At 36.0% G+C, this 23916-nt stretch overlaps 1 protein-coding gene across 1 annotated transcript in view; it reads left to right on the top strand.

The window, feature by feature from the left end:
- The first annotated feature begins 645 nt into the window (after positions 1–645).
- Positions 646–23916, top strand: part of LOC107566689 (attractin-like protein 1) — a 93670-nt gene continuing 70399 nt past the window's right edge. Inside the window, exons 1-12 of the mRNA XM_016252204.1 lie at positions 646–1770; positions 13405–13446; positions 13720–13833; positions 16091–16219; positions 16460–16668; positions 18470–18644; positions 19056–19143; positions 19917–20172; positions 20974–21157; positions 21275–21429; positions 22091–22175; positions 22292–22503. Of these exons, the coding sequence (XP_016107690.1) occupies positions 1535–1770; positions 13405–13446; positions 13720–13833; positions 16091–16219; positions 16460–16668; positions 18470–18644; positions 19056–19143; positions 19917–20172; positions 20974–21157; positions 21275–21429; positions 22091–22175; positions 22292–22503 (1885 nt within the window). The 5' untranslated portion in view covers positions 646–1534. The remainder of the gene's footprint in view (positions 1771–13404; positions 13447–13719; positions 13834–16090; positions 16220–16459; positions 16669–18469; positions 18645–19055; positions 19144–19916; positions 20173–20973; positions 21158–21274; positions 21430–22090; positions 22176–22291; positions 22504–23916) is intronic.

Below are 23916 nucleotides of genomic sequence, written 5' to 3'. Positions count from 1 at the left end.
CTAAATTTCTAAATATATTAAAATAGAAAACAGCTATTTTATGTTGTAATAATATTTCACAATAATACTATTTTACTGTATGTTGATCAAATAAATGCAACTTTGGTGAGCATGATAGAAACAAGCACATTAAAAAAATAAAATAATTACCAAGCCTAAACGATCTTTGCTTCATATTGCTTGTATAAGAGAGCATATATTTGAGGTGCATGAAAGTTTGACACTAATAAATGAACTCAAAGTGCTGGACATCATACAGTATTTCAGCCTAACTTGAGTTGGCAGCACATAGTGTATTGAGATGCACCTTAACACTCAAGAGAAGGACAAAGTTCATATTTGAGATGGGGGCTTGAAAATGTGATTGAAATCTGGGTCATAAAACCTTCATATTCAGTGAGAATATACATTACTGTAGTAGTCAGTATAGTACATGGAGCATTCTGGACTGTGTTTTGAAATTGGTACATTGTTAAAAAAAAAATCTATAATAGCGGTAGGAAGTTAGGTTTTCACACACTTCCTGAAGACAAAATGTGTAACAAAGCTTTTCAAGTACTGCAATGTACATTCCAGGGACGCACATACTGGTCACTGTCTCTTTAAATATGGTCTCTTTCCATTGCGCATGCGCGGCCGCGGACATCTCTGTGTTGAGTTTGCTCCAACATGAGGAGCAGCCAGCGCGAGCTGTTCGTACTATGGGAGCTTAAACGGTGGTCGAGGGGGCCAAAATTCACACACTGAGAGGGTTTCAGCGCACTGGGACGAAGAGGATATATACATACACTGAGGGTCTACGCTTTCGTTAAGGAGTTTATCACGTTGAGCCTGAAAAACAGCGAAGAAATATGCGGATAACGGATAGTTCCTCAGGTTTTCCAAATCCCTCAGCTCAACGGACAACAGCAGAAACGACATCCGTGTTACTGACTGCTGCGGTTATAAAGGATGCTTTTCACTCCGAAACCTTCTCCGTTTAGCGTTTTTCCCGTGGCATATGAACGTTAGCCACGAAAGCTCACGGTTTAAAGGCGTTTAAAGCACACCAGCAGTGTATTTGGACAGCCAGCTGAGTGTTTACGCTTTAAAATGGCTGCGGACGGGATCAAAATAAGACCGCTGAATAATATAATGCTTTAAAGCTGGAAATATCTCATCACTTATGGTAATGCTCTGGAAGGAAAGCTTTTTTTCAATGTTAGGGGGAGTTATTTTTCAGCCCTGTAACTGCAGGAGGTAACGTAGGAAATTCCTGCCCTTGTTCAGAAACACAATGAGGCGAGACAGATGATTTAATATGCCTGTGTTTATGCTCGTTTTATCATATTACACTCGGATCTGGAGGTTTTCAATTAAACGATTGCTCACGCGTTGGGAAACGATCGCTCGTATTTAAGGAATATTCATGATCTATAAGTGAACGGATCCCCCCTGCTGTTATAATTGAAACAATCTGGGCACCAGTAAGCAGGGAAGAAAGGCCCTACGATATTGATACCCAATTCAGCAACAGCAGCAGCATCCCTAAACCATGAATGCTGGGAAGAAGATGCTCAGACCTGAACTGATTCTGGTCAGACAGAGACCGCAGGGCATGCAGATATATTTATGGCTGTGTGTGATGTTCTCCCTGGTGCTGATTTCAGACGGCTCTCCATCTAAACCCTGCGAGAAGAGCTGCCTGTCAGGCAGCTGTGTGAACGGATCTTGTGTCTGTGATCGTGGATGGGTTGGGGACCAGTGTCAACACTGCCAGGGAAGATTCAAGTGAGTATTTAAAAAGGCATTTATGTTTATTAAATAGGACTGATTTCAGCTCTGGAGGAACATGAAAGCATGTTGCAAGTGCTTGTGTGTCAAATTCACTTATCATGGGCGCACATGAACTTTCAGGAAAAAAGGTACGAAGCTGTCACTTGATATGGTGCCCTTTCCAAAGGTACTAATATCTACCATTTAGGGGTAGACACGATATAAAGATGTAAGGATACCTCCTCAGCGACAGCTTTGTATGTGATTTCTTTCATTGTTATTTTATTCAAATTTAAAGTTCTGTTATTGTGATGCTCAGGAAGGAACACAGGTCCATTGTATGTTCAATCGTATGTAAAGCATGTTACTGATTGCTGAATTTTCATATTTGTCTGGGAAATTTGGATAACTTGAAAGGGACTTTTCACATATGGGCACCATCTGGTTAAAACTGATATGAGGGGCATTTATTCTTGACTGCTCCCTCCTCTCAGACTATTTTCATGTGGCTTAAAATCTAGATTTCATTTCCACATTGAAATCTTTCTTGGTATACTCCTGGTAAATCCCATGAGTCCTGGCAGAGTTTGGTTGAATTAAAGTTTAGTACTTTTAGCACACAGAAATGAAGTTTGCTAAGAAGTCTTAATTCCACAAATTAAGGCATTAAAAGATCTTACAAAAATTCTTAAATAATGTCAAGCATTGCAAAAAATTGATATCTTCCTTAGTGTTTTGTCTTGTTTTCCATAGCAATAGCTGAACATCCTTAAAGGAACACTCCACTATTTTTGAAAATAGGCTAATTTTCCAACTCCGCTAGAGTTAAACAGTTGAGCTTTACTGTTTTCGAATCCATTCAGCCGATCTCCGGGTCTGGCGGTAGGACTTTTAGCTGTAGCTTAGCATAGATCATTGAATCTGATTAGACCGTTAGCATCTCGCTCAAAAATGACCAAAGAGTTTCGATATTTTTCCTATTTAAAACTTGACTCTTCTGTAGTTACATCGTGCACTAAGACCAATGGAAAATGAAAAGTTGCGATTTTCTAGGCCGATATGGCTAGGAACTATACTCTCATTCCGGCGTAATAATCAAGGAACTTTGCTGCCGTACCATGAATGCAGCAGACGCAATGATATTACGCAGCACCTGAAAATAGTCCCAGCTAGGTAACTTCCAATAAGCCTATTTTCAGGCACTGCGTAATATCATTGTGCCTGCTGCACGATGTAACTACAGAAGAGTCATGTTTTAAATAGGAAAAATATAGAAACTCTTTGGTCATTTTTGAGAGAGATGCAAAGGTCTAATCAGATTCAATGATCTATGCTAAGCTAAGTTAAAAGTGCTACCGCCAGACCCGGAGATCGGCTGAATGGATTCGATAACGGTAAAACTCAAATGTTTAACTCTAGGGGAGTTGGAAAATGAGCCTATTTTCAAAAATAGTGGAGTGTTCCTTTAAATTTAATTATCCTTGAAATGTAAAATGAAGATATGAAGTCTTATTTTTTGAGAAACTATATGTGAGTTTGTTAAAAATAAGAAAACATTTGGGGCATGAAAACTTGTTTTCATTTTGAATTAAGTTGAACCCATTGGCAGATAGGCCTAATCTTTTTTTATATCAAACTTACTTCATTTTGATCAGTTTCACAGAAAACAAGACTTGTCTTCTGTATCAAGTAAATACATCTTAATATTTTTGCTGGAAAACAAGACAAACATACTGAGCAAGAATTGCAGTGTGATCAGTAAAAGTTATTTTCATATTCTAGTGTTTGTAAGCAAAGTTAGGAAAGCCTAAAGCCATAGCCATTCGTTTTGTAAAATTAATAAAAAAGTAATGAAAAGATGTGTTGGAGGTTGAATTTGAAGTGCTGCCAATACAACTCATTGTCTGCTCCCTAGACATTTACATTTAAACAGCATATTGATGTGCTGCCTTCAATTTATTGCTTAGATTTTCTTTATTTGTTCTTAAAAAGGTTTTCAATTTACCTTCATAAAACCTGCAGTAACCCTGTACTTCACACACACTGTTTATATTAGTATTATTTAAATAATTGTACAGACATGATCTGATGAGTGTTTTCAAACATCTACTATACTTTCATTATTAATTCTGTGCCTTGGTCTTCTCAAAGGATGTCAAAGGTACTGTGGGTAGACATGATTTAGTTTTAAACGATATTAGTTTGACAGCTGTATGATAAATGAAACTCTTGAACAAAGCTCCTGCACTGTTTCTTAAAATAGCATCCCGCTCTCGTTGGGTGCAACAAAGATCTCCCTCTTCTCTCCATCTTAGAAGCAGCCAAGAGGATGCTATTGGCATTTATAAGTGCTGGCACTCAAACTAAACTCCAGCCTGACACTTAGACCTGTATAACAAAGTTTGAAACCAACAATAGCTGAATGAAAGGAAATTAACTGTTTTGATGTTCTCACCCATTGTTGGGCCTTTCATGCTGGTCCAGGTGACCAGGAAGTACTGAGTTATTATCTGAGCATGTCGTACTGTGTGATCACCCATTAGATGCTCCATAAGATGCATGATCAAACAACAAAGGCTGTCGTCCTTACAGATAGCAGTTTGTTGTTATAAAGACTGGCTAAATGGATACATGGGATAGAAATTGTGTCTGATGTGCCACACCATTGTTTCGGCCATGGCTTGCTTGTGCAGATGTTTTTTATGAGGATGCAGAATTATTAATGACCTGTGTTAGGTTTCAGACTCATAAGTAACAATTACCGTGCATAATGATTCTTTAGTAATGTAGATAGAGACCAGGGTGTGTCTGCTCAAAGTTAAAATATAACAAGAAATAAGGATGAACATAATTTAATTCTTTTAATTTTTATTTCTCTGAATTAAAAAAAACAAACAACTGAAAACAGACATTTAACAAAGTGAAATATTAGCTAGGTTTTTGCAATACCAGTTATCAATGTCCAACCAATGGCAAGTTAATCTTCAAATAGAGTCAACTTTATTGTTAAATGTGAGTGCTTTGTAAATTTTTTGAGCAGTTACTTCATGATGTAGCCTTCTGTGGCTTTGTGTGGTTGTGCCATCTCATGATGCAACTTCCTTGTTCTATACCGAAGTTCACACAATAGATTACTTAACTTCATAACGATTTTGCAGAAGTTTAAAGAAATAATAAGAAATAAACCGATAATGAAACTGTTTAAATGTTTTTAAAACTTCGGTTGGTTTTGTCCAATATATTGTCTGTGTAGTGTGTAATTATTTTTTTGAATTTTAGAATGTCACACTTCATGTCATGTAGTTTCTTGATGATATACAAAATGCTTTCTTGAAATCAGCTTTAAAACTAGAGGAAAATTGTTAAAGGGATAGTTCACCCAAAAATGAAAATTCTGTCATTTAATTACCCTCAAGTCGTTCCAAACCCGTAAGACCTTCGTTCTTCTTCGGAACACAAATTAAGGTTTTTGATGAAATCTGAGAGCTCTCTGACCCTCCCATACACAGCAAGGGTCCTACCACGTTCAAGGCCCAGAAACATAGTAAGGACATCGTTAAAATAATCTATGTGACATCAGTGGTTCAACTGTAATTTTATGAAACCATGAGAATACTTTTTGTGTACAAAGAAAACAAAAATAGCGGTTGAAAAAAAAATTACGGTTGAACCATTGATGTCTCATGGATTATTTTAACAATGTCCTTATACTACGTTTCTGGGCCTTGATCGTGGTAGGACCCTTCCTGTCTATGGGAGGGTCAGAGAGCTCTTGGATTTCATCAAAAATATCTTAATTTGTGTTCCGAAGATGAAGGAAGGTCTTATGGGTTTGGAACAACACGTGGGTGAGTCCTTAAAGATGTAATGGTAAAATCATTACAAAATTACATTTGTAAATGTAATTTGATGCGGACACAAAAATGGTGACGTCTCGTCTTTGACCCATTTATTAATCTTTGTTAATATTAGTTCATAAAAATACGATTGTTCATTGCTTGTTCATGTTAGTTTGAAGTGCATTAAGTAATTTTAAAGTGCCCCTATTATGTCGTTCTTGAGGTTGCTAATATTGTTTTATGAGTCTCCTAAAACAGGTTTACATTCATGCAAGGTCAAAAAACACGTTAGTTTTCGACTTGTGCGAAGCAGTTCAAAGAATCAGTCTCTCTAAACCCCTCCTTTCTGTGAGCCCTCACTGATGTGATTAGTCAGATGGCGCAGTCATTGGTGATTGGTCCAGAGCCGTAGAGAGATTGGCTCTGGATTGGTCTACCGCGTACAGCGCATGTCGGAAACGAAACGGCCATTGCCATGACGGAGTGACAGCCCTGGAGACTTGTCAATACATTAGGGATGCAGTATGGATTGTACCTTACCAATTCAAGCCGGAGTCTGATGATGAAACGGTTGAACTCTCTGATCGACAAGAGACTGATTCGCATGCACGACTGGAGCAGGACGTTTCTCAGTGGTAAGTGTCAAGTGTTAACAAGTTTGTGGTAATTATAAGATATGATAAAACAAATTTACTCTCACAGCGTAGGATACAGCGTCTTCTCGACATGATGTTAACCACACAGAAATTTTACTGTTTGTGGGTGGGCAAGTTGGCGACGTAGAACGTGGGTAGACATTATGCAAATGTGTTACTTCGTGACGTAGAGCCGTAACAGAATAAGATTCGAATTCCTTTACGACTCGTTTAGGCGATTGCGAGTCGACTCTTTTTTTTTTTTTGATAGACAATAACTTTATTTATCGTGCACTGTCGGCAGATAGTTTATGTTCACATACAGCTACATGACACACTGCATGAAAGGTAATATTCGAAAAGGCATAATAGGGGCACTTTAAGATACAAATTTTGATTTTAAAATATATTAGAGTAAATGCATTTCTTCGTATAAAGATTACTAATCTTTAGTAAAAAGATTATTAAACCCAGTAGAAATAGTTTATTTGAACTAATGTAGTTAACTAATGTTAACAAATGATTCATTATTGTAAAGTGTTACCGGTTAATTTTACACTAATATTTTAAATATTATTTTTCTTGTTTGTAAACTTTTAGCCCTTTAGTTCAATTAAAATGGTCCTGCTGTGTGACAAAGGCCTTTTAAAAGTACAAATATTATATTTAGGATCTCCATTATTTCAAAATCATAAAAGATGCATGCAGAGTAGTTATAAAAGAATTAGGAAATCTTTTCAAATGGTTTTAGAATGAGTATAATATTTCACACCACAGGACGTGTCAGCTTCCCAAATGTGTGTCAACTGCCCTTGTGCAAATATCTATTTGAAATGTGTCTGGTGCTCAGAAATATTGTGTGCTCTAGTCTGCTGGATAATTGGTGATGAACTGATTTGGTATTTGGGTTAAGCCAAGTCAGTCGACATGATCTGTGCACTATTTTTAGTCTGATCTTTATGGATGACTATCTGAAGTGCAATGTAAGCTACATCATCTTCATCAGACTAGCCTAACAGATGTTTGGCTTAGACCAACCGCAATGTACACTTAAGTCTTGTGCTCAGATGCTGGAAGGTTTTCTTCAAAACCGTTGCGTCTCAGATGTTTTCTATATCTCTCAATTTGACACAACTGTAACCTGCTTTTTTTCTCAGCGGGTGTGTTATCAGAGTTGGTACTTGACAAAGATGATAGGCTAATTGTTTGGAAAAAGTCTTATTTTTTGTTTTAACATGTTTTTCTGACGCGCAAAGATAATCTTTGCTTTTCCTGTCTATATTTTGGTTATAATACCACCTTATGTACACCCATACAGTGAACACATTTAGCCCAGCGCACAGCAGTTAAAAATGACAGTGTGAATGCTAAGCAAACCAGTACTAGATGTATAATTTTCTTGTGTGGTTCAGACCTAAAGAACTAAGAGAACCAAACTCCAAGTGTAAACACACCCTTAAATTCTATATAAGATGGTAATTTCCAACATATCTTTTAGTTTCCCTTCATTTTCCTGTATTGGCTTTTAAAACTGGCTTCTAGGTTCCAGTTCATACAGATTATCATTCAGGATCCAGTTAATGTGCAAAATGTAGGCCAGACAAGGTGAGTTCACTGGAGGCAACATATGAAATCTATTTGAAATCTCTCTTGCTTTGAACTAAGCATAGATCCAGTCCTTTGTAATACACAGAGTTGAGTCGGTGGGGATGCGTCTCCTGTATCACACTTCACCCAATCCTCCTGGACAAAAACAGTGTTTGAATCCTATCAAATGGTACTTCCACTCTAAAATCCCCTTTGTCATTAAAACTGTCACAGTTTACATTTCACAGCTGTTAACGGAGTCACTTTCTCAACAGATCTTCCTGTTGTACATTCGATCTTTCTCGCTCAGTGTCAGGTTAAATATAGCTCCTCAGTGTTTTTGATTGAATCGTAATTGAAATATGGTGAAGTAACTTTTTATATTTATGATTTTGTTTAGTATGACGCACATACAGTTTGGATTTTTATGTAACTCAGTTGTTCCAAACCTGTATGAGTGTTTTTTTCCTCCCATTGGGTGATATTTTTAAGAATACTGGTAACCAACAGTTGACTACTGTATAGTCGCCAACATTCTTCAAAATATCTTATTTTTTGTTTAACAAAGAAGGAAACTCATACAGGTTTGGAACACCTTGAGGGTGTACTCTCCCTTTAAACGGTTGTACAGTGGATAGATGATACCACAACTTGTCAAATAAATGAACAAACCTGAATTGTTCAGCAGTCCTAACCTAGTGTCCTTGCCTCCACATCATGGTACTAAAAACGGCTTTCTTGTTACACAACAACTTAACGAACAAGAGGTGGGAGTGGGAGGCAACATGCCAACCACAGGAAGACAAGGGCTGTGAGGACAGGCACGTTCAGGAAGTGATGGACAGATGACTCCTCTTCACGTGGCAGGTCACTGAGGGCTTGAGTTAGCTGACGAAGAGGCCCTCTCTAATTGCACTTTGCAAATTGTTAGGCTAACATTTGGGCATGGCTGACTGCAGTGCTGAGTTGCACCTTTTAGACCCCATTTACCTTCAGCACACAAGTCTTTGTTTTTTTGTAATATTGCATTGGCTGTTCTGCAGATCTTTGTGTAACTCCCTTCTCGTCCCTTTCTGAATGCCCGAGGCCATCCTTTGAGCGAGGCTGAGTGAACCTTGTCCAGTGGCGGCTTCAAAGCCGCTGGGATAGGTATTAATCCTGGCTGTTGGTGGATACATTTGCTGTGGTACTGGGCTATAAAAGATTCATGAAAACCTGGTAAATATTTTAACTTGGCTCACCTACAGTTCCCTCTCTTCTGGGCCGATGAGCGTGTCCCCAAACAAAGAAACATCCCTCTCACCAACATACATCCTGAGGGATGTCCTCCCCGGCACAGGAAGTGGTGCACCGTGATTACTGTTTTTAACTGCTCTTAAAATCTCAGTGTCTGATTATAGACATGCAGAACACAAAGTGGAGAAATAGCTTGTTAATAGGCTACGATTTAACCTACAACAAGAATGCTAGTGCCAGGTTTTCAGCATTTGCACTAGGTTTGATGTATGTCAGAAATTTTGTTCAGAAATTCTTAACTTTAGGTGAGGAATGATTACAAGAGAAATACAGCCACAATGATGACTTGTTTGCAGGCTGTTTTCACTTTGCTGTGTGATGCACACTTATGAATGTAGGTTTTCTTTCATTACAGAATTTGGATATATTGGATCATATGGTCAGCACCCTAAAAGGTTTGGAATGCTATAGAAAAATTTAGACACAAAATATATAAAAGTATAGAAATAAAAGCAGAAAAGTAATCCTACAATGTGATTTTCTGGATTTTTTTTTCTCATTTTGTCTCTCATAGTTGAGGTATACCTATGATGAAAATTACAGGCCTCTCTCATCTTTTTAAGTGGGAGAACTTGCACAATTGGTGGCTAAATAAATACTTTTTTGCCCCACTGTATATAATCTGTCTAAAGCTGATTAGCTAAAGTAAGGCTACATGTTCTGATTCAATTATCTTCAAAAATGAAAAAAGGTCTGATGGTGATGTGTACACTACTGTTCAAAAGTTTTAGTTTTTTTTAAAGGAATTGTTACTTTTATTCAGCGAGGATGTATTAAATTGATCAAAAATGACAGTAAAGACTCGTTATAAAATATTTTGATTTCAATTAAAAGCTGTTCTTTTGAACTTTCTTTTCAAAGAATAATGTAAAAAAAATCATCACGATTTCCACAAAAATATTAATCATCTGCTTTCAACATTGATAATTTAAGAAATGTTTCTTGAGTTCCAGATCAGCATATTAGATTGATTTCTGAAGGATCATGTTCTGAAGGACACTGAAGCAAAACAAATTACATTTTAAAATATATTAAAATAGAGTAGTTATTTTAAATTGTAATAATATTTTACTGTATCTTTAATCAAAATAACGAAACCTTGCTTAATGGAAAAGACATTTTGATAACATTCAACTTTTGAATGGTAGTGTATATATATTTATATTATTAAGAGTATTAAGTAATAAGAAATGGTTATTGCTTCAAATGATAACAGTTCAATAAGTTATTCTGACATTGTCCAAAATCCCACTTTGCCTAGGGAGTTTCCAAACTTTTGGAGGGCACTGTGTTGACCTTATTTACATAACCAAATGAAGCCAAAATATAGTTTATAGAAACCTGCTTGTTTTAATCATAATTCTGATGTGATGGGATTTAAAACCTTGTTTGGAATATTCACTGTAATGGAAAATTTGCTTGCAGGGCAAAAATTATCTTTACAGACTATGAGCCAATGTAAATGAGAACATGTACCAGTCAGCTAGATTGCTGATGTGACACAGGAAGTTGAGAAAAGTCTAGGAAGAAACACACGTGTAGAGTGAGGAAGAGATCGATTTAATTACACCCATTAAAAGGCATGAACAGATAAATAAACAGACAAGCAAAAGCACAGTAAGACTCAAGGACATTCTCTTGTGCGCTGTTGTCGGAGACCTGAATGAGAATTAATGAGCTCATTCAATTACTGTGCAGAATTACAAAAAAGCGACATGATGAATGGCAAAAGCGAGCATCTCCTGTTTTTCCAGAAGACTAGCAGTTAGGGATGTAACGATTCACTCAACTCACGATTCGATTCGCGATTTTTATTTCACGATTCGATTCACGATTTTTTTTTTAACAAAATGAGATTTAAGACAAATTACAAATTAAATGTGTCCTTTTATTATTGCTTGGACAAAACACTGTGCGTTTCTTTGTGAAATTTAAATATAACACTATAGTAATATACTAATATAGCACTTGCATATTATTGCTCTTTTGTTGGTTTTGATTGCTTCTATTGTCCTCATTTGTTAGTCGCCTTGGATATAAGCGTTTGCTAAGTAACACAATTTAAATTAAATTTAAATGTAAATAACAAAACTAAATTTAAAACAAGCCCCAAATCAAATAAATAAGTAACACAAATAAAATAAATCTCTTCATATAAACAAACTAAGGCTTTGTCTGTGCTCTTGCCGTTTAAAATTAGAGGCAACCACTGCATTTTAATCATGATCCAAACAAAGATGCTGCATACATGCAACATGAGCAGTTTTTAATCTAAATTACATTGTATAATTTCTTAATTTGAAGCAAAAACAGAATGGTTTGACATAAGTTTTGTGAAACTATGCATAAAAAATATCTGCATGAAACTGAAACAGCAGAACTGAATGAGACGCAGATTCACTCTCTGCCAGCAGGTGGCGCTTAAAGCGTTTTCTTGGTTTCTGCTGTAAACAAAGCAGCGCTGCACTTATGAACTTATGCAGGGCTCCAGACTGCGACCATTTTTTCTGCCTGTGCGACTAAATTTTGTGCGGTCGCACTGGTGTGACCACCGAGTTGGTCAACTCATAAGCGCTTCAATTTCTGTTGCATATGAGAAACATCAAAGGGCAAACGAAACTGAAAGCATAGCGAAACAGCGCTTAGAGAGTATACCTACTCAGCTACAGCAAAAATGACGCGCATATTGAGGAAACGATGGTTTTCTAGCGAAAGTCAAGTAAAAGACCGCTTCTTAAACCAGAGAAGGTGAACATGCTGGTATTTTTGTGGGGGAAAAACATGCAAGCACTGTCACCGTTAGTTTGCGAAACGTTCTGTAATTTATTAGTCGGTATATAATACAGCATGTGGTGTGTGACATGCCTCGTCTTATTCGTTTTTGTTAATAAACGTTTTGTAAGCTAGTTTGTCATTGTATCTTACTGATTTATTGTTGTTGTGCTTTTTGATTAAGAATAACAATGAATACATCTTTTGTTTTGTTGTTGTGCTTTTTGATTAAGAATAACAATGAATCCATCTTTTGTTTTAGTCTTAAAAAAGGAAAGGTGTGTAGATGTATGTAAGCAAAACAGTGACAACAAGATCGCAAATTCGAAAGTGAAAGCATCTGAAGCCTTAACACCGCAAAAGAGAAACTCCCATTCACAAAATTCAAATCACAAATAATACTACTGATGATAAAGAACAGGTTGAATGTTAACCACTTTTTCTATATAACTATAAACAGTGATAAAAGTTCATCAGCATGCATTGAATAACCCCATGTTGTAGCGCAAAAAATAAATAAATATTGCGACCAAATCATGTGCTCGTGCGACCAGGAGAAAGTTAGTTGCAAAAGAGTGACCAGTGGGAAGAATGAGTCTGGAGCCCTGATATGCATTATACAGAGGCATAAGGAAAGGAAAAAATACCATCGTAAGACCGTAAGTTCCCCTCAGACATACATTCATATAAACTCCTACCCCTAACTGAATCGCGATTTGTTTAGCGTCTCAACCGATTTGAATCGTCACATATTTGAATCGTTTTTCAACCGGCTCGCGGTTAATCGTTACATCCCTACTAGCAGTTAATGAATGTCTGTCTTTTTCATTTTATTTTGAATATGCTAATTACCATGTATACAATCATATATAAGTAGTTGCCATTTTTGCTGTTTTGTTTAGCACAGAAATGGCAAACTTTACCTTTAAAGGAATAGCTTACTCAAAAATGAAAACAGTGAAAATATACTTCCCCTCAGGCCTTCCAAGTGGTAGATGAGTTTGTTTCTTCATCACAACAGGTTTGGAGAAATTTAGCATTACATCACTTGCTGACCAATAGATCTTTTGCAGTGAATGGGTACCGTCAGAATGAGAGTCCAAACGGCTGATAAAAACATAACAGTAATCCACAACACGACTCCAGTCCATCATTTAATGTCTTAAGTAAAAATCTTTTTTTACAAATATGCAGCTTTTCACTTCACAAGACATTCATTGATACTTACAGCACCCATTCACTGCAGAGGATCCATTGGTGAGCAAGTGATATAATGCAAAATTTCTCCAAATCTGTTCTAATGAAGAAACAAACCAATCTATTTCTTAGATAGCCTTATATTGTGAATATTGATGTGTTGGTTTCCTCTGATCCACTCTAGGATGCTTTTGCAACACCAGCTCAGTTCTTCTTTTTGCTCTATTCAAGAACAGCAGGACAGAAGGTCTTAGCAATGCCACTTAGATTGATTTCCTTGTAGAATACGCCCTGAGGAGTGTTTGGCTATGCAAGCAGCAATAACATGTTCACAAAACCAAGTGCACCTGGCTGATTGAGGGCTAGTAAGTGTTATTCCGTCCTCTTTTCTCTTTCTCATTAAAATTTTGTTGTGCCCACACTTCCCTCTTGCATAACCCCTATTTAAATACCCTTCAGCAGCCCTTACAAGGGTGTTTTCTTCTGTGTTGGGTTACCAGAAAAGGCTTGGAGGAGCACATTCCGCCCTTGCACCTTTCAGACTTGGCAGAAATGATTATGCTGTAATGTGTTCTCATAATGGATTATGCAGCCAGCAAGACATTCTTAAGCATTATGTCATCACCTTTGTTTTGCAGCCCAAATGCAGTCCTGAGGTTACGATTTAACCATTTTGCGACCGAATGTAGCTGGGACCACATGTACGTCTATGACGGAGATTCGATTTATGCTCCCTTAGTAGCCGTCTTCAGGTGAGTGTGTTTTCTGAAAGAAGAACAGGGGTTTTGAACTTTCCGATGCTAAGCACCCCCACAAGTATGGTGATTCACTTTGAGGGACTGTTATCTTTACTATTATTTTTATGCATAAAGACCAGTTTATACTCTATGATAGAAATATTAAGGACCAAAATAGTACTGTCAGGATTTATTAAAGACGTGCAGTGAAGGATTAGCACTGAAAAGGCGTGGACACAGTTATTTTTGTGCCTGACCTTATTGAATATGCATTCGTAAGAGTTTTACTTTCAGATGCAAAATTTATGGGAGGAGAGTATTAAAATGAATCGCGCAACATGATTTACTAATGTTTGAGCTCGTCATATTGCTGGTATTTTTGCCATTATTTAACGCCCCAAAAAACGCAGGAGGTAATTTGCACTGCTCTTGGTAGATTGCACTGGTCATTCTGGAAATGTTCTTTAATGTACGCATTGTCAGTAAATCACCCGCAGAGTTTTCCCCTCCCATCGGCGCTTTTATGGAATTGTGCTCTAACGCTAATGCCCTGTTTAGTAAATCTGTGGCAGTGTGGGCAGATGCCAAGTCCTGCTGGAAAATGAAATCAGCATCTCCATAAAGCTTGTCAGCAGAAGGAAGCATGAAGTGCTCTAAAATTTCTTGGTAGATGGCTGCGTTGACTGTGGACTTCAGAAAAATGAATTTATTGAGATGCACCTGTGTGTGTGTGTGTATATATATATATATATATATATATATATAACACATTGTTTTAAAAAATGCTGCAAATAATGGGATTTTATATTGTTATTGAGCAAATCAAAAGGTAATAATTAATGTTATATGGAAAGTTTATTTTGTATTAATTTGACAGCATATCTGATTTTCCATACACTAGCAATGTAGACTACTCTTCAAAGGTTTGGGGTCAGATTTAAAAAAAAGAAATTAATACTGTTATTCAACAAAGATGCATTACAAAAGACTTCTGCTTTAAATAAATGCTATTCTGTTAATTGTAGAAAAACTGAAAGAAAAAAAAACAATTTCCACAAAAATATTAAACAGCACAACTTTAACATTGATGATGATAAAAAATGCTAATTGGGTACCAAATCAGACTATTAGAATGATTTCAGAAGTATCATGTGACACCGAAGACTGAAGTAATGGCTACTGAAAATTCAGCTTTGAAGACAAAGGAATAAATTACTTTTTAAAATGTATTCAAATAGAAAATACTTATTTTAATAATATTTAACAAGATAACTGTTTTACTGTATTTTTGATCAAGTAAGTGCAGTGTAGATTTTCAAAAATTAATCTTACAGACGCCAAACTTTTGATCAGTAAGTATCTGATCAAATAAATATATATATAAATATAATACAAATAAATATAATACATATTTTTGTTTATATAATATGTGTGTGTGTGTTGTTATTATGAATATATAAATACACACAAACAGCATATATTTTGAAAATATTTACATGTATTTACATGTGTATATTTATATTCATATAATTTATATCATATATAAATATATTTAGTATATAAATGTAACACGTTTTTCTTATATATATATTATATATATATATTATATATTTATATATACATAATAAATATACACAGTACACATATTATGTAAAAACGTAAAAAAAAAACGTATTTTGGATGCGATTAATCGTTTGACAGCAGTAATATATATACAGGTGCATCTCAATAAATTAGAATGTCATGGAAAAGTTCATTTTATTTCAGTAATTCAACTCAAATTGTGAAACTTGTGTATTAAATAAATTCAATGCACACTGACTGAAGTAGTTTAAGTCTTTGGTTCTTTTAATTGTGAATTGTGAAATTAGAATACTTCATAAGACCAATAAAAAACATTTTTAGTGAATTGTTGGCCTTCTGGAAAGTATGTTCTATATATATATATATGTGTATGTATGTATGTATGTATGTATGTGTGTGTATATATGTATGTGTGTGTATATATAAATATTGCATTTTACATATTTAATAAATATTTTAAGTCAGCATGTGAACCTAAAAATAGATTTTGTCAAATCAAAAATTCTAATTTTCCAAGGACCCTGAACTCTCCCTTGTGGCCCTCTGAGCCCAGTTTGAAAAACCTTTGGCCTGGAGTCACGCAGGAAAGTTTCACTTTACTGCAGGACAAATGGAATTAGCTACTGCTGTTATGAAAAAACAAGAGATCTTATCCTAACAAGCCTTTTTTTCTGTAATTGTCCCACAGTGGTCTCATTGTCCCTGAAGTGAAAGGGAACGAGACCGTCCCTGAAGTGGAGACCAACTCAGGCTACGCACTCCTGCACTTTTTTAGCGACGCTGCCTACAACCTGACAGGATTTGAAATCTTCTACTCGTGAGTTAATGACACGCATCAGCACTATTTTTATTGAAAAAAGCCTGCAAGTTCGTCCAGGTGTTATTACGACATGTAATCACAAAGAGGTCTTCATTTTATCTCCTCTGTGCATGTTTTGTTCTCAGTGTAATCATAGGCTTTGTCCTGCTCATTATACCCTCGCCTATTTCAGGCTTTCAGTAGAAAGTTCCCCTTGTTTGTTTTTTGCAACCTTTTTCTTCATCTCCCCCTCGACAGAATCAACTCATGTCCAAATAACTGCTCTGGCCACGGGAAGTGCACCTCGGGGAACTCGATAGCGAGCCGTGTGTATTGTGAATGCGATAAGTACTGGAAGGGTGAGGCCTGTGATATCCCGTACTGCAGGAACAACTGTGGCAGCCCCGATCACGGCTACTGCGACCTCACTGGGGAAAAGCTGTGCGTGTGCAATGACAGCTGGCAAGGTACTACTCACTTCCGCTCTCATTTCCTCCCCTTTCCTGTATGTTACAGGATGCTGAAAAAGTGCATTGCTTCTCAGGTAGATTTGTTGTCATGTGGGTTGTCTCCCCCTGGTGTTGATTCTCTAATAGTGCATCTGTCACCTCTGCATCACTGCAGCGACCTCTTCAGACACTGCCACAGTGTCACAAAATGTCAAAGCAAAAATTTAACCTGATGGAGGATTGACATCAGGATGCTTTGAAGCTAATTTAATGGGCCTATCTGGCCAGCTTCTCACTAAGCCTCATGTGAGGAGACACAGGAAATAGCAAGTTAGAGAAAGTGTGAGTGGTCATAGTAATGTCTGTAAAAAGCTGTCAGAACCAACCTGTTTAAGTGATATGTTTTTAAATAGTAAATATAATAAGACAGATATTACCTTAGATCAGGGATTCAAAGGTTTCACATTGTTGGCCAAAAGTTTGGAGTAATTAAGATTTTGAAGTATTTTTGAAAGACGCCTCTCATGTCCACAGAAGCTGCATTTATTTGTAAAAACAGTGATACTGTGAACATATTAGTATGGTTTTTGAAGGATCATGTGACACTGATAACTTAAGTAATGACTGCTAAAAATTCAGCCATGCCATCATAGGAGGATGCTTTGAAGCTAATTTAATGGGCCTATCTGGCCAGCTTCTCACTAAGCCTCATGTGAGGAGACACAGGAAATAGCAAGTTAGAGAAAGTGTGAGTGGTCATAGTAATGTCTGTAAAAAGCTGTCAGAACCAACCTGTTTAAGTGATATGTTTTTAAATAGTAAATATAATAAGACAGATATTACCTTAGATCAGGGATTCAAAGGTTTCACATTGTTGGCCAAAAGTTTGGAGTAATTAAGATTTTGAAGTATTTTTGAAAGACGCCTCTCATGTCCACAGAAGCTGCATTTATTTGTAAAAACAGTGATACTGTGAACATATTAGTATGGTTTTTGAAGGATCATGTGACACTGATAACTTAAGTAATGACTGCTAAAAATTCAGCCATGCCATCACAGGAAAATGTTACATTTATAAAATATATTCCAATAGAAAACCGTTATTTTGATTTGTAATATTACACATTATGTCTTTTACTATGTTTTGTGCAAATAATTGCAGCCTTGGTGAAAAAAAAAAAAAAACTTAATTATTCCAATCTTTTGGCCTCAAGTTTATTTTTATTTACAGATTTGCACAATTTCCAACATTTCATAAAGTGATAACATGTTTATAGAATTTCACCATTATTTCACAAAAAAATAAAAAAGAGAAATGATTTGAAATGTTAAAAAGCTTATCAGTTTGAAAGTGAAGAATTTAAAACATGATTATTAGTGTTGTAATGTGTAATGTAAAATAAAAAGATTACTATAATCAAATACTCATTTTTATTTCAGGTTTATTTTACAGTGCACTTATACATTGTATTCATATTTTAATTCATTCATATTATTGTTTTTGGCACACTATCACAACTAAAAATAAGTGTGAATCCACTTTAAAGTCCAGCTACAAAGTCAAAATAAAGCATTATATTTTATCTGCTTGTATGTCATGTGACCATTAACCAATATTAGAGAACCATAAACATGCGAATGTGTTGTTTAAATGATTGAAATATTAACTTAAAAATCTCATGGGTACTTCAAGTAAATATTTTATGGCAAATATAAACTCTCTGTTTCTTTCTCTATCAACTAAATTCACTATGTGCTTTATTGGTATGACAATTATCACAATGTATTCTCTCTCTCTCTCTCTCTCTCTCTCTCTCAGGTCCAGACTGCTCATTAACAGTGCCCTCCACTGAGTCTTACTGGATCATGCCCACAGTGAAGCCTTTTGGAGCATCGCTGGGAAGAGCATCTCATAAGGCGGTGGTGCAGGAAAAGGTCATGTGGGTTGTTGGTGGCTACATCTTTAACTACAGCAACTTTCAGATGGTTCTAAAGTAAGTGATAATTCAGAGAGCTGTGTACAGCATAACCAAAAGGCTTATTTGCATATGCGTGTATGTGACAGTAATCCAAAATAAAACTGTAGAACAGCAGGAATAATACTAATACTAATAATAAATCACTGTGAGCTGTGGTAGGAGTAGAGTTTGATTAATTTGACAGTTTGAGGGTAGAAACTGTGAGCCTAAATGTTCTCTGAGGGAGCTCTTTGTGGAGGGAGCAATTCCGACGTTGTGGATTTGACATTTCAGTCAAAACTCGAAATGTAACGTCTCGGAGAAAGTACTAATTACTGGAATATTGGATAATTTGTGTAATTCTGAAGCCATCGCAGTCTGAACAATGTTTTTTTCCACTTTAGTTATGGAAAGGAACTTTGAGGCAACTACTTTTTTTCTTTGCAGTTATAATCTGGAAAGTGGCATCTGGAACACTGTGCCCATCAGTAGCGGACCCCTGCCGAGATACGGACACTCCTTGGCACTATATTGGGTAACACCACAGTTGAAATGTTACAAAAACATTTAGAAAGAATATTTTTTATTTGTCTTAAAGCTAAATAGCTGTAATCAGTGTCTGAATGAGTGAACAAGGCTATTTAGCTGATTACATGTTCTAGCTTTTGGTTTGTGTATGCCGCTTTGATCATCTGAGCAAGAGTATCCTGCAACAGCAGTTATTCTTCTCTCTTCTCTGCAATAATTAAAGTAAAAACAGCTTTCTCCACAGTTTATGGATGTAATCATTTGTAGAGATGTTTTAGCTGACCTGGAGTTTATGGTCTTTGCATTAGCGTTTCTACAAATACTTAAATAATTAAATTCAGCCTGCAAATTTCCTGATTTGATTTATGTATTAGATACACTACCATTCAAAAGTTTGTGGTCAGTAAGATTTTTAATACTTTTAAAAATGTATATTAAAGTTGATACTTTTATTCAGCAAGAATGCATTAAATTGATCAAAAGTAACAGGGAACACATTCATAATGTGTGTGTGTGGTTGATTGCATTGCATCATTATCTTGCTGTGTCTGTGTTCTTTAATGTGTGCATTATCAGTAGATCAACTGCGGAACTTTCCACTCCCATCTGTGCTTTTATGGTATTGCACTTTCATGCTAATTTACCTTGTTTAGTAAATCTGGCCCTCAATCACATGCACTGGCATGTTAATTTTGGCAAATCTCAGTTTGGAATATTGTTCAGTAGATTACTAAGAAACGTTCTTGAAACATGTTATGAAATCATTTTTGCTTCTTTCAGAGTGACATCTACATGTTTGGAGGCAAGTTGGAGATGGGTGCCAGTAACGTAACAGATGAACTGTGGGTGTTTAACATACCCAAAATGACGTGGTCGCAGAAGTCCCCCAGTGTTCCAGCCCATGGCCTGGTCTACGCTGTGGAAGGCCACTCTGCCCATATAGTAGAGCTGGATAACGGTGATGTGGTGATGGTTGTCATCTTCGGCTACTCCTCCATCTACAGCTACATCAGTAATGTTCAGGAGTACAACATCAGTGAGTGACTGAGTAGTGTATTTGATTGGGGATTGAAAAGTTCTGCAAGTACCCAAAAATGAATTGAATTTTCATTTTGATTATTCATTTGATGTGTTTTTGTTATTTGTATTAGTTTGTGATTTTTTAAAAATTTCTATTTCACTTTAATTTATTTTATATTTTGGTGCATTTTTTAAATTTACGTTTCCATTTAAAATTTATATTTAATTTCTGCTTTATTTCAATAGTTAATTAGTAGTTAATAAAACATTTAAAAATTGTTATATAAAAACGTAAGTAATAAAGTGTTTTAATAGTTTTAGTTAACAGTAACAACACTGGTTGTACATTTTGTTGTCATTTTAAAGACTAGAAAACTTTTGAGAGCAGCTGTAAAACAAGTAGATCTGCAGTAGTTGAAACAGATTTGATTTTTATTTTTACCCCAGCAGTCCAGTAGATGGAGCTGTGGTTCTTTGCAAAGAGCAGTGAACAGATAATATATCCAGAGGCTCTGTGTCTAGGCTGAAGCTTTTGGATAATCTGTACCTTTTTTAATCCTGTTAAACTCCTGGATCAGGGCATAATCTTTGTTCTCAAATGATCTTACAAGTGTTGTGAACTCAAAGTACAAACCAGATCTCATTGGAATGAGGTAAGTCATTGTTATTCCACTCATTATACTGAAACATCAAGTCAAATTCTCACAGACTGGTTATTGAGAGGCAAAGCAAGTTTTATAATTAAAGAAAATATTAAACTTAAAGGTGCACTTTTTTTTGTTAATTTTAAAGTAAATGATTTTGTTTCTGTGCACAGGGACAAACACATGGCTGGTGCCAGAGATCAGAGGAGCGATCGCTCAGGGTGGGTACGGCCACAGCAGCGTGTATGACAGCGGCAGCAAGAGCGTGTACGTCCACGGGGGCTACAAATCTCTTCCAGCAAATAAATACGGCCTGGTGGATGATCTTTACCGCTATGAGGTTCAGACCCGCACATGGTAAGAGCACACAGACGTATTCAAGACAAAAAAAACGTTGTAAATTTGTTCATTTTAGAGGAACCGTGAGTTTCAGATTTGGAGCAACAGTTTGATGATGCTTGTTGTGTGTTGCAGGACGATTCTTAGAGAAAGCGGTTACCCACGTTACCTGCATTCGTCTGTGCTGCTGGGAGGAACTCTGCTCATCTTTGGAGGAAATACCCATAATGACACCTCTCTTAGCAATGGAGCCAAATGCTTCTCTGCTGACTTCCTTGCCTATGACATTGGTTTGTGGTGCTACTGTACTGCATGTTTGATATACACTACCATTAAAAAGTTTGAGGTTGGTAATATTTATTAAATGTTTTTGTTATACATTTCTTATGCTCACCAAGGCTGCATTTATTTGATCAAAATAGAATAAAAATAATATTGTGAAGTATTATTACAATTACTTTTTTTTTCTATTTATATATATTTGAATATGCAGTTTATTCCTGTGATGGAAAAGCTGCATTTTCAGCAGCCATTACTATAGTCTTTAGTTATTAGTATTATCAATGTGGAAATTTAGTTGTTGTCAGGATTCCTTGATGAATAGAAAGTTCAAAGGAACTGCATTTATTTGAAATAGATTTTTTTGTAATTATGTAAAAATAGCTTTTTATCAGTTTAATGCATCCTTGCTGAAAATAACTTACTGACCTCAAACTTTGAAAATGGCAATGTGGTAAAAAAAATGGTATGAAAAAAGACTTAATAATAATAATAATAATATAAAAATTGTAATTAAAAATTAATACAATCTAAAAAGTTATGGACATTTCCATAGGGGACATACATTTTTGCAGTTGTTCTATGCAGTAAAATATTAATTTTGTTAAATGTTGCATAGTTATGTCTGAATCATAAGTAAATAATTCTTAAACGGATTATTTTTTCTTATAGCTTGTGATGAGTGGACGGTCCTTCCCAAACCAAACTTGCACAGAGACGTGAATCGCTTTGGACATACAGCAGTAACCAGTAATGGGTGAGAAATCTAAATGAACGCACGCACTCTCTCTCTCTCTCTCTCTCTCTCTCTCTCTCTTTCTCTCAAAAAATGTTGTTGTATACTTAAAAGACTCCATCTTCTTCTCCTTCTAGATCCATGTATGTGTTTGGGGGTTTCTCCAGCGTCCTCCTGAATGACGTACTAATCTACAGGCCACCCAGCTGTGAGGCCTTCCTGGGACAGGAGCGTTGTGAGGCCGCAGGCCCTGGTGTGCGCTGCATTTGGAAAGGGGGCTGCTGCATGTCCTGGGAGCCCAGCTTCACTAACAGTGCTACACCTGCTCCTTTCTGCCCTGCCAAAGCTGGTAGGTGCCTGGAAGAGGCTTAGTGACTCCCCTGCCACCCTCAGCTAAAACATTTTCCACTGTGCCCAAGCCAAGAAATCAGCCCTTCTTGTGTATGCTGATCTAAGCCCTCTGGTTTTTCTGCTACATTGTGCACTGGCTGTGTTAATGAGAGAGTAATGGAGGGGGCACAAGCTGTCTGAAGCAGACACAGAGGAGAGTTTCACACAGCCCTCCTTTGCTCTGCAGGACTGCCAGTCTGTTTGATCTTTTGCCACCTGTCAGAACACAACCAATCACACAAAACCAGCCACAATTTAGTCTTTGAGAATGAGTGTGTGGACCTCCAGCCAATGCAATATTTGGCTTCATTTCGTTTGATTTGAAATTCAAACCTGAGGTTTGGAGAGGTGTATGCTGGGATAATCCCTGGCAGCGCTGGCCTTGTTTATGGTGTGTGAGTGTTTCTGTGTTTTCTGCATCGCTGTTTGCCGCTGTTAAATCTCAAGTGCCACAGCAATTAAAAAAAAAAAAGAACCTGCAGTCTGAATGAAATAAAAAAAAGACTACGTACTCTGAAATAATGCCAAAACACATACAACATGAATATTGTAGCCAGTAACAAATTACTCTTATGATCCAGTTAATTTAATTAGGCTTGATTTGAATCATTCACTGAATAAATTCAAAATTACATTAGGACTGTTTTGTTATATTCAGTTTGGTGAAACTTTAATCAGTGTTATTACTGAATTGTGTAGTTTTTTGTATTAAGTGTTTGGTATTTTTATTTTATTTTTGTATTTGTAAATAAGTAAATACATTTTTAAATATTAATCGACATTGGTTTTCATCATTGATAAAAGTAAGAAATGTTTCTGAATCACCAAATCAGCATATTACAATGATTTTTGAAGGATTACATGACACTGAATAATATTGTACTTGCTAAAAATAAATTTTTTTGCATAACAGAAATAAATCTCATTTTAATACATTATTAAAATGTATAAAAACAGTTGTTTTTAATTGTAATAATATTTCACAATATTGCTGTGCTATAGTTTTATTATATATAATATATAGTTTTGTAAACTATAGTTTTGAACAAATAACTAACTATGTATTTTGGAGAGGAGAGGTGCTGTAATAACTGTATACTATATAATAACTGTAATTGTATATTACACGTTATTACAATTCTGGTGAATGCACTTATTTAACTACACCTTATGTAATGATCCTTTTAGTAAGTGAATATTCAATAAAAAAGAGTTAATAGTGAATATTCAATAAAAAAATAGTTAACTTCTGATGCCATAATTAATAAAATAATTAAAACTGATAGGTTTGTTGTAGATTAAGTAGCAGGGCAAGAAATGTTGCTGTGTTAAATATTTAATGTGTAGTGAATGTAGTGAAGTAAAGACATGG

Source organism: Sinocyclocheilus grahami, unplaced genomic scaffold (assembly GCF_001515645.1).
Source record: "Sinocyclocheilus grahami isolate Dianchi unplaced genomic scaffold, SAMN03320097.WGS_v1.1 scaffold26.1, whole genome shotgun sequence".
Lineage (NCBI taxonomy): Eukaryota > Metazoa > Chordata > Actinopteri > Cypriniformes > Cyprinidae > Sinocyclocheilus > Sinocyclocheilus grahami.
This window is presented reverse-complemented; position numbering and strand designations above follow the sequence as displayed.